This window comes from Thamnophis sirtalis, unplaced genomic scaffold (assembly GCF_051295495.1).
Source record: "Thamnophis sirtalis isolate CommonGarterSnake01/CBP01778 unplaced genomic scaffold, rThaSir2_p1.2 scaffold_13, whole genome shotgun sequence".
NCBI classification, from domain to species: domain Eukaryota; kingdom Metazoa; phylum Chordata; class Lepidosauria; order Squamata; family Natricidae; genus Thamnophis; species Thamnophis sirtalis.
The window spans coordinates 25,965,799-25,978,067 of record NW_028261393.1 but is presented as its reverse complement, the minus strand read 5'-3'; the positions used below and the strand labels follow the sequence as shown (position 1 = coordinate 25,978,067).

General features: G+C 39.8%; 1 protein-coding gene across 1 annotated transcript in view; it reads left to right on the top strand.

Moving 5' to 3' along the window:
• The window catches only part of LOC106548014 (collagen alpha-1(XVI) chain), a 203,597-nt gene that overhangs the window by 181,673 nt on the left and 9,655 nt on the right, over positions 1-12,269 (top strand). The window contains exons 22-23 of the mRNA XM_087728047.1: positions 2,059-2,169; positions 3,039-3,074. Coding sequence (XP_087584173.1) covers positions 2,059-2,169; positions 3,039-3,074 — 147 coding nt within the window. The remainder of the gene's footprint in view (positions 1-2,058; positions 2,170-3,038; positions 3,075-12,269) is intronic.

Sequence of the window (12,269 nt, the reverse complement as noted above, 5' to 3'; positions counted from 1 at the left end):
TTCATTTAACAACTACATGGTTCACTTAACAACTACATGGTTCACTTAACAGCTGCAGTGATTCGCTTAACAGTGGTGTCAAAACAGGTCATAAAATCAGGCATGAGTCCATTAACAAACCACCTTGCTTAGCAATAGAAATCCTGGTTAAATTATAGATGTTAAGTCAAGGACTATCTGTATGGCAGTTTGGAGGCCCAGTTGGTTCCTTCTAATCAGAAACTTGGCAGTTTTAGTGCTTATCCATATGCAGTAACTTAAAAAAATACAGCCTAAAATAAGTCACCTCAAAAATGCATGGAAATGCATTGCGAGACTTTCCTCTAAATATCCAGTTGGGCATATTGGACTACAGAGCAAGGCAATCATATGTATGTATGTGCATTGCAATAGATGCTCAAATGCTGGTGATTTTATGGAAATATCCATGTAGTTTTCATGTTAATAGTTTGGAAATGGTTTCCCATCATCTTCTAGGCCCGTGATGGAGAACCTCTGGCACGCAGAGCCTTCTCTGTGGACATCTGCACCGGCCAGCTGGTCTGCGTGGACACTGGAGGACTGGAAAACAGAACGGTGATGGAGAACCTTTTTGGCCCAGAGTGCACAAACCATAACACACATGCATGTGTGTGCATATGCGCACATTGGAGCACTGGAAACCCAAAGACCAGCTGGCCAGCACGTTCATGCCTGTTTTTTTGGCCATTTTTCAAGCCATTTTTGGGCTGTTTTCAAGTTGTTTTTCGGACCATTTTCAGGCCATTTTTTTGGTCCAAAAGATGGCCGGAAAATGGCCTGAAAAATGGCCAAAAAGCTAGGCATGAACATGTTATGGTTTGTGCATTTGGTGCCGCAAAGGTTCTCCATCACTGTTCTAGGATGTTTTTAAACGTCCACTCTGTCTTCCAGGTCTGGAATTCTGTGGAAGCCACACAAGATTAGTCAGATGTTTTGCACTGCTGGAACATCCAAAGAATAGGATCAGTGAGGCTGAACCATCACATAGAACAGGCTCTTTCCTAGTATTAAACCAGTGCAGAGATGCACAGTTATGTAGTTATGGGTATGAACATTGGGCACTTGCCGAGATGGCAAAGGGAGACAAACAACGAACCGCATATGATGACATCACAATGCAAAATCTACGCCTTTGGGTATAAAATATACAATGGTGGTACTTGCATTGTGACATTGCAATGTTTGTTTGAGATCCTTGTTGGGGATGCATATGGTTGCTGCAATGTTGCTTCCAACTACTGCAATGTGCTCTACATGGGGCAGGCCTTGAAGAGCATTCGGAGACTTCAGCTCGTCCAGAATGCAGCCGCGCAAGCAATTGTGGGTGCACCTTGGTACACCCACGTTACACCTATCCTCCGCGAGCTGCACTGGTTACCGATTGGTCTCCGGATATGCTTCAATGTGCTAGTTGTCACTTATAAAGCCCTTCATGGTATTGGACCTGGGTACTTGAGAGACCGCCTGCTGCCAATTACCTCCCAAAGACCCATTAGATCACACAGATTAGGCCTCCTCCGGGTTCCGTCTACTAGCCAATGTCATCTGGCCACTACCCGGGGGAGGGCCTTCTCTGTGGCGGCTCTGGCCCTTTGGAACGAGCTCCCTGCAGCGATTCGGACCCTCACCTCTCTCCAGGCCTTCCGAAAAGCCGTTAAAACCTGGTTGTGTCGGCAGGCCTGGGGTCGATGAGTTCCCTTCCCCTCTCGAATCGTGTGGCTATTGGTTGTTTTTAAATGCCCTGTATTTTTTGTTGTAGTTTTTGTGTTTCCCTTCCCCTCCTTGGGTTTGTGCGTCGCCCTGAGTCCCGCTGGGAATAGGGCAGCATATAAATAAAATGAACCTCGAACCTCGAACCATTTCCATCCAGGTAGCTAAGATAGGAATACAGAGCATTGCTAGGATGGATTATAGGTTTTTTTTTAGTGCTTTTACTCTTTTGGGGGTGGGAGTTGGGGTTTCCTTTTCCTAGTGTTATTGGTTTCAGGTTCCTTTGTGTTCTTTTGTCCTCAATGCATCTTTGTGTTTTCCCAACAGGGTGATCCATGTGAAGTTTGCCCTGTTATTACTGATGAAAATTTAATTGGCCTCCCTGGGAATCCAGGAGCCAAAGGAGAACCCGGACCACCTGGAAAACCTGGCAAATCAGTGAGTCCCCTTCATGGATTGCTTTGTTCTTTGAGGTGCATATAAACTAGGTGAAACCAGGCTTAATAGCAGTGACTGTGAGAGGGATCTTGGAGTCTTAGTGGACAATCAACTAAATATAAGCCAGCAGTGTGCGATGGAAGCCGAAAAAGCCAATGCAATCCTAAATTGCATTAACAGAGGGATACAATCAAGATCAAGGGAGGTACTAATAGCACTCTTTAAGCCCTAGTAAGGCCACACCTAGAGTACTGCATCCAGTTTTTGTCACCACACTATAACCAAAGATGTTGAGACTCTAGAAAAGGTGCAGAGAATTGCAACCAGGATGATTAGGAGACCGGAGATTAAAACATATGAAGAACGGTTACAGGAACTGGGCATGGCTAGTCTAGTGAAGAGAAGGACCAAGGGAGACATGATAGCAGTCTTCCAATATTTGAGGCGCTGCCACAGAGAGAACGGGGGTCAAGCTATTTTCCAAAGGACCCGAAGGCCAGACAAGGAACAATGGGTAGAAACTGACCAAGGAGAGATTCAAACTAGAAACAAGGAAGAACTTTCTGACAGTGATAACAATCAACCAATGGAACAGAAGTTGCCTTTGGAAGTTGTGGGGGCTTCATCACATGATACTTTCAAGAAGAGATTGGACTGCCATTTGTCAGAAATGATATATGCTCTCTCCGGCTTGAAAGGGGTGGGTGGACTAGATAACTTATAAGGTCCCTTCCAACTCTGTTAATCTGAGGTCATGGTAGAGAAGCCATCCTGATGCTCTTGGAAAAGGGGAATTTGCTGGGCTGATTATCTGGTGGAAACGACTTCTGAAGCCTTCCATGGATTCTCCTTTCTTTTGCTTTTTGCAGGACAAACCTGGACTTCAAGGATTTAAAGGCAACAGGGTAAGTGTTGGATTCAGCTCCTGTGAGGAAAAGAGAAAGGGAAGAAGAGATTATAAGTGTAGTTCTATGATTTACACGGGATACTTAGTGGTGCAGTGGTTAGAATGCGGTACTGCAGGCAAATTTTGCCCACGGCCTGGAGTTTGATTCTGATGGGCTCAACGTTGACTCAGCCTTCCATCCTTTTGAGTTCAGTAAAATGAGGACTCAGATTGTTGGGGGCAATAGGCGACTCTGTAAACTTCTCAGAGAGGGCTGTAAAGCACTACAGAGCAGTATGTGTCTTTTACTATTATTATTATGTGGTTAATCTTTGGTGAGATTCACAGCCTTTGGGGCTGGTTGGTAGCTCTACAGCTCGAGTCCTAACCAAGGATCTAGGAACTGTTAAGGTAACGTCAGAGGATATAAGCTGTTCCAAGTAGGGTGGGTTTTTGTAGAATCAGAATGTTCAAGTCTGATAAATTTAAAATTTCCAAATAGTGAGGTAGCCCTTTAAGTATTGCTCCAAGGGCTCCAATTACCATCGGGACAACAAATAATTTCTTTTTCCACAGTCGCTCAACTTCAATTTGAAAGCCCCAGTACTTTGTGATTTTTTCTTGCTGTTTATCTTCAATTCGTGCATCTCCAGGTATTGCAATGTCAATGAACCATACTTTTTTCTTTTCAACTATTGTTATGTCAGGTGTGTTGTGGGCCAAGTGCCTGTCAGTCTGAATTCTGAAGTCCCACAAGATCTTGACTTTCTCATTCTCTAAAACCTTCTGAACCTGATGTTCCCAGTGGTTTTTGCTATACTCAAATCCAAACTTTTGGCACAATTTCCAGTGAACGAACTTAGCAACGTGGTCATGGTTGTTGTTGTTGTTGTTGTTGTTGTTGTTGTTGTTATATACTTTATTCATTAAACAAGAAACTCAGTCAACTGAACATTCAATAGCGCATCAGAAATACCATTGACTGGTGCTACTGGTTGATATGGGTTGCTGCCAGTGTCCTAGGTACTCCCAAGTACTTTCTTAAGATGTACGATGCTCCGAGTAGTGCAGGTTTTTGCAGTTCCGCTGGTATTATTGCAGGAAGCTGCAATTTCTTGATGTGTTTTATAAAATTCTTGGACATGGTACCAAGTGCCCCGATGCCAATGGGTATCACTTTGTTGTTGTTGTTGTTGTTGTTGTTGTTGTTGTTTTGTCGTTTCTTTTATTCATTAAGCATGAAACTTAGTTAAAGATGTCTCACAAATACCATTGACTGGTGCTAATGGTTGATACGGGTTGCTGCCAGCATCTTAGGTATCAACGAAGTATCTTCTTAAAATATATTATTATCATCATCATCATCATCATCACCATCATTTATTATTGTCTGATATTGTCTTTTGCTATCTCCAAAATGAAACCTCAAGTTTTAGCTTTTTGAATTTAGTAGTTCCAGTTTTAAAAATGCGGTGTAGCTAATCCTTGGCTAGAGCAGATTAGACCCTTGACTCCAATTTAAATTGGAAGATGGATTGAGTTATTGAACATTCAAAGGGGTACCTATCAAAATCCACCTTTTCAGCCCAGGGCATAAAATGGAAGTCACGTTCATTTATTTATTTTTTAATTACAGTGCACATTTTCCATTTAAAAACAATACATTAGGGGAACAGCTGCCTAAAATGCACCAGTAGGCCTTATGCTAGAGAAATAAATTGCATTTATCTATTTAAATAAAATGCTGTGATAGGTGGCAAAGGTCACTAACTCTGGGCTCAACTTGGCATATGGAAGATTGTGTACAGAATTGAAAAGGAGCAAAGAGTAACAAGCAGGAGTTGACAAATATAGCTAAATATATTTATGTATTTATGTGTGTGTCTTTGAAACGAAGAGAAGGGTAGAAATTAATAGTTCAGAAGAAAGGTGGGGGGCTGATCTTGTGGTATGTAAATGATGAATGAATGCAGGGAATTTACTGATGTACAATTTTAGCCTTTATGTTTAATTATGAATGAGAGGGCTAAAAGGATGTCGGTAGGTATGAATTAGTGGCATTTTGGTGATTATGGATGTATATGAAAATAGAAATCAATAGGCTGCTGATCAGCGCATGTTATGCTCCAATGAATAGTAATAATGGAAGAATTGGAGATGACTTTTGGGGGAAAATTGCACAACCTTCTGGATGTATGTGACCCAAGACAGATAAATATTCATTTTAGTGACTTGCTTGGATGGCTGGGAATGAGATGAGAGAGAACAGAAAAAGTGATTGCGCCATTAGGAGACCCAATAAGGAAGGAGGAAGGTGAATGTTTGGTGAGCAGAGACATGGCTGTTGGCATCAAAGAGAGGATTTAACCGTAAATCTCCATGCACACACTTGGTGAGGGAGGAAAGGTAAATCTAAAACAATGGCTGGTTTCATTTTTTTAATGGTTATCTGTTGATTAGACAGACAGAAAGAAAAATAAGTGCTACAAAACCCAGAAGAAAGTAATATTCTGTGACTTATTAATATTTAAAGGTAAAGGTTTCCCTTGCACATTTGTGCTAGTCGTTCCTGACTGTAGGGGGGCAGTGATCATCTCCATTTCAAACCTGAAGAGCCAGCGCTGTCCGAAGACATCTCTATGGTTAGTGTTAGTGTTAGAGTTAACCGACATACTGGCCAGTATCACTAAATGCCGAAAGCGCACACTGTTATCTTCCCACCAAAGGTGGCCCCTATTTTTCTACTTGCATGGTTACAAGCTTTTGACTGCTAGGTTGGCAGAAGCTGGGAAAAGTAATGGAAGCTCACTCTGTTACGCAGTGCTAGGGATTCGAACTGCTGACCTGATCGACAAGCTCAGCGTCTTAGCCACTGAGCCACTGTGTCCCCTTATTAATATTTACCTAGATCCAAACATTAAATCTTGATCACAGAGAAAAATATTAATAATGTTCTCACTACTTAGCTAAGGGATAATGAGCTAATGCATATTCTGAACTCCAGCCAGAGGCATCTGCAGGGAATGGTGGTGTGCGGTTGGGTGTTAAACTGTAAAGATGACATTCATAACCATGTAATCAAAGCCTCAGCTGGATGGCCCTGATCTTAGATTATAAAGTAATGTGTGTAGGAGATGACAAGGCTGAGGGTAAGGGAGGGGTCCAACACATCATAAGCCATGAGTCCCTGTGCACTTGCAAGAGCTCTAAGTCCAGCCCACCTTGAATGCCTTTCTTATCTCCCGCTCATTTGTTTGGATCGTTAGTAGCTCAGATTCTTGTAGAGAGTTTAAGCTTACAATATTCATTTGAACTGCCTGAATCTCCTGATTTCTCTGACACTTGAGAGTCTGGCTCTATAAGAGAACAATGACATCATTTTTTTTTTACTGCACGCCATACTTGGAAAATCCATAGTTATTCGTATATTGAAGAATTTGACAGTAATTAATTCAAAACCACATTCATATCTTTAAACCATATTAATTTCCTCAAAGCCATGCTAAAAGAACGTAGGGCTCTTAGCCCAGACTGGAACAATAATATGGCAGAACCTTGTGTTACATATAAGTGTAGTGTCCCCTCTATTGTTTTATATTTCCTGTATTATTGTCTTTTTAAATGGTTCCTGAGGTGTCGACTAAACATGAACAAAAAATATTTTGCTGATTTACTTCATTTCTGCAGCAGTGTCTTCTCACTGCTCACAGTGTCTTCTACTGCTCACAGTGTCTTCTACTGCTGTCACGTCATGTCTCACTTAACCATTGCAGGTGTTCCATTTAATGTAGCAAAAAAATAATAACAATAACATCTTATTTATTTAAGACATTTATATACAGCCGTCCATCTTACTCTGGGCACCTCCCAACCAAAAGTTAAAACAACATGAAAAACCGTAGATGAAGTATAAAACTGAACCCATTAAAAAAACAATATGTCTCACTTAATGACTGCACTACATCATGATGACTTGTCTGAGCCCTACTGTGGTTGTGAAGACCCCCTGTAAGAATAAGGAGAGGTAAACGGCCCATTCTTGACCATTTCCATGAAATATTTTGACAGGTGTAATGCTCTGTGCAGAGTCTGTGAGAGATTCTCTCTCTGACTGCTTGGGCATTACTTATTAATTAAGATAACAGCTGCCTCACCAGTTCGCAAGAGAGACCCACAAACCGAAAAGGCTCCTGACTTGGCAACCTGCGTGATGGATTGGATTCTAAAGTGAAAGCAAGCCAATTGCTAGATTCGCTGGAAGTTTTTCCTGTCCCTTTTCAATAAATCCTGTTAAACTCGGGGAAAATCTACTTTCTGTTAGAGAGGGTTGCCAAGAGCTTTGCAAGGGATGAGGCAATAATTCCGTGTGCAATATTTATGTATTTATTTGTCAAATTTATGTAGCTACCCATCTCACAAACCAGTGACAGCATACAACAAAGCAGAAAAACAGTCCAGTTGATAAATAGTGAAACTAGTATCACTGTAATTGTTTTATAAAAGCATTTAAAAACAATAAAAGACAAAGCCAAAAAAAAAGGAAGAAATGTTAGGTGAAGATACATAGGTTAGTAATAATTAATAATATCATTAGCACTGAGACGTTCCCCATCTGTCAATTGCAAAAGGCAGCCTTACTGGGAACAACTTACATCCTGCAAGGATATATATAACCCATCAAACATCCTATCAGGTTTTGGGAAGGATATGATAGGTGGAGAAAAATGACCAATCCAATCTGAACATCTGGCTAACTGTGCAACAAACAACATCAACAACAACAGCAATGATAAAATATTCAAGATGGACAGTGATTAATATTTATATACTTATAAGTGGCTAAGACACTGAGCTTGTCGATCAGAAAGGTCGGCAGTTCGGTGGTTTGAATCCCTACCACCGCGTAATGGAGTGAGCTCCCGTTACTTGTCCCAGCTTTTGCCAACCTAGCAGTTCGAAAGCATGTAAAAATGCAAGTAGAACAATAGGGACCACCTTTGGTGGGAAGGTAACAGCGTTCTGTGCGCCTTTGGCATTTAGTCATGCTGGCCACATGACCATGGAGATGTCTTCAGATAGCCCTGGCTCTTCGACTTTGAAATAGAGATGAGCACCGCCCCCTAGATTCAGGAACGACTAGCACATATATGCGAGGGAAACCTTTACCTTTACCTTATATACATATGTATATATATATAGCATATCTATATGTATGCTAGGTACGTGTACACTTTTGAGAGCAGGCAACAGAATTTCATTTTTAATGTGTGCCAGCATGCCCACAGAAAAAAATGACAATAAAGTTTATCTTATTTTATCCCCAATCCTCTGAACTATTTTAGAAGGATATCTTGGTTAATGGTGTTGAAAACCATTGATGGGTCAAGTGGGACAAGGATGACTGCACAACCCCCTCCTCATCCATGCCAGTGATTAACCAAAAGCAATACCCAATGGTGTTTCTGTCCACAGTATTCTCGGGGGCATAAATAAAAACATGGTAATTCATTGTTAGATTTATTAAATTCATTATATATTTTGCTGTCAGCATAGTAGAGTACAGGTAGTCCTCAACTTACAACAGTTGGTTTAGTGACCATTTGAAGCTACAGTGTCACTTAAAAAGTGATTGTATGGCTGTTTTTCACACTTGCAACTACCCCCTTGGTCACATTCAGATGTTTGGCAACTGACTCATATTTTTGACGGATGCAGTGTCCTGGGGTCATGTGATCCCATTTATTACCTTCTGATAAGTAAAGCCAATGGGCAAGCCAGATTCATTTAACAACTGTGTTCCTAACTTAACAACTGCAATGATTTGCAAGACAGGTTGTAAAATGGGACAAAGCCAGTGGTGGGTTGCAGGTGGTACGACCCACTATGGGCGTACCGGAGCCTGCCCGGAGCACTGCGTACCATTCCGGTACAGTGCTCCGGAGGGCCCACCCACCCACATGAGCTCCTTTCCTGTCCTTTAAGCCTTTGGTGCTTCCGCGCACGTGTATGGCGTGTACGGCGCCTGCACGACAGTCCACCAAGGAGCCAGGTACGATGCATGAAACCGTACCGGAATCCACCACTGAACAAACCTCACTTAACAAATGTCTCATTTAGCAACTGACATTTTGGGTTCAGTTATGATCATACTTCAAGGGCTACCTGTACAATGCACAATGCATACTATACAATGAACAGTATAATCTTTGTTGCTATTTAAATCAAGAACCCAATTATTTAGCTGGTCTTTTTCTACATTCCTAATACATTTTTTGCTTTATGTAATTCAACCAGTATTCTATATTAAGTCCATAAATTAAAATTAAGTTCCGATTTAGCCAACATAAAAGGTTTACAAAATTTGATATAGATTGTGTCTACATGTGATCAAGAGTTTCTTAACTTTGATCTCCAAATTTTCTTTTTTCTTTCTTTTTCTATGTAACATCTGAATTAAGTCCATAAATATGAGTCTTAAAATATTTCAGACAACCATTACATTGTCAATTAAAAAAAACTTCAAAATAATGTTTAATCTATTTCAGTAAAAAAATACCTTTAGTAATGAGGTTCTATCTAAAATACATAATGTTGCTGCAGGTTGATCAGATATTTCTGTAGAAATAAATATTGAATTTATCCATCCAATTAGCTAAGGATCAAAATAGTAAAACTTAATCTGGGTTGGGAACAGGTCTATTATGTGTTTTTTTAAAGAATATTCTTGCTGTGAAGGATTTAAAACTTGCCGTACTGTTACAAAATTAAACTCCAGCATATAAGATTTTTCATGAATAAGAGGTAAATTTAGTTCAGCGATATAATGATGTGAGAATGGATCTAAGACTCATTTAAATATTTAGCTGTAATTTTCTAATCTCACCAGCAAACTAAAAATATATTAAAAAAACCTATATACAACAATGGGTGGTCCTTTGTAGTGCCATAATAATTAATTGATGCAATGCGTTTAATATAACTTTTGTCCATCAATATTTTTTTTTAAAAATCCTTCTTGTTTACTACAAACTTTGAAGATTTAATAATCAACCCTATGGCATTTCTGTCAGATTTTGAATTCCACTAATAGATGATTGACAATTTTCTCTAGCAAACAATTTCTCTTATATGGAAGAATGCTTATTGACTTGCATATTAAGCTTGTATGTTTAATGCAAAAAATCTAATCAACCCACAAGCGGTGTGTCAGAAAATGGGGCAGCCAGGAAAAGAATGAGAGAGAAGTTAGGCAAACATAAACCATTGAGACAGAGAAGGTACAGCTAGTCCTCGACTTATGACCATAACTGAGCCTGCTCATCATGCTTGTAAGTCATGATGATTGTACAATTTTATTGTCTTTTTTGCACAGGTTGTTAAGTGAATGAAATGGTTCTAAAACAGCTCCTGTTACTTGTCCCAACTTCTGCCAACCTAGCAATTCGAAAGCATGTAAAAAATGCAAGTAGAATGATAGGAACCACCTTTGGTGGGAAGGTAACAGCGTTCCGTGCACCTTTGGCATTTAGTCATGCTGACCACATGACCAGGGAGACGTCTTCAGACAGCGCTGGCTCTTCGGCTTTGAAATGGAGATGAGCACTGCTCCCTAGAATCAGGAACAACTAGCACATATGTGCGAGTGGAACCTTTACCTTTTTAGTCATTAGAAGCAAAACTGTTAGCTGTGATTTTAAATTTTTGTGTTTATAATAATGATATAGCAACGGCTTATACCTGAAACATTAAAAAAAAAGAACTGAAGACTTGATTTTGGTTGCTCAAGAGCAAAGTATTCAAGCTAATACAATCGAGGCCAGAATGGAAAAATCATCAAATAATTCGAAGTGCAGATTCAAGGCAAAAGAATCAGTTGATTCTGTACTCAATTCTTCACAAACTGATTACAATGACATAACACAGTTGCCAGAATGATTTATTACAGCATATGTAAAAATTACCATGTTTGAATAATGAAAAACTGGTGGGAATCTAGAGTTGAAAAAATAGTTGACAATGAGCAGATTAAAATATTATGAGATTTCCCAATAAAAACTGATCAAACAATCAAAACATACCAGAACTAACCAGAAGAAAGAAGAAAAGAAATAAAATGCAGATAATTGATGTGGCAACACTAGAATATACTATATAGTAGAATAGAATGGAATAGAGGACAAAGAAGTGGAGAAGAGCCAACAGTTCTAGGCTGCATAAACAGAGGGATAGAATCAAGATAATGTGAAGTGTTAATACCATTTTACAATGCCTTGGTAAGGCCACACTTGGAATATGGCATCCAGTTTTGGTTGCCATGATGTAAAAAAGATTTGGAGACTCCAGAAAGAATGCAAAGAAGAGCAACAAAGATCATTAGGAGGCTGGAGGCTAAAACATATGAAGAACGGTTGCAGGAGCTGGCATGTCTAGTTTAATGAAAAGAAGGACTAGGGGAGATATGATAGCAGTGTTCCGATATCTCAGGGGTTGCCACAAAGAAAAGGGAGTCAAGCTATTCTCCAAAGCACCTGAGGGTAGGACAAGAAGCAATGCGTGGAAACTAATCAAGGAGAGAAGCACCTTAGAACAAAGGAGAAATTTCCTGACAGTTAGAATAATTAATCAAAATCTTTACCTCCAGAAGTTGTGAATGCTCCAACACTGCAAGTTTTTAAGAAGATGTTGGATAATCATTTGTCTGAAGTGGCGTAGGGTTTCCTGCCTGGGCAGGGGGTTGGACTAGAAGACCTTCAAGGTCCCTTCCAACTCTGTTATTCTATTCTACCTTGTTACATAACCTGCATTTCTGAACTATTTGTAAAGGCAGATCTGGGGAAAAATATTATCTTCCTTATAGTCTACTCCAAAGATCCTAGATAAATGTAGGATATCATTATATTGTCATCTGAAACATCTTAGCACAATAGTCCAAGATTTCTCTACTGAACAGAAATAGAAACTCCATACTTCAATTTCTATTTAATATTAAGGCTGTATTGAAGAGACTTTGTGTATAAATGAAGAATGTATTGGCCTGCCTTAAAATCTGCATTATCAGGAATGTTTAAAATTGTATGATGTACAGCTGGTAAATGCTTTGCTTCATCTTGAACCTGCTTATTTACTTTCCACAAAGTTTTGACCTTGATGGCGCATTGCTGATCAGAATTCTTAAGCTAATTTCTTATTACATGAATTAATCGTGAAGGCTTTG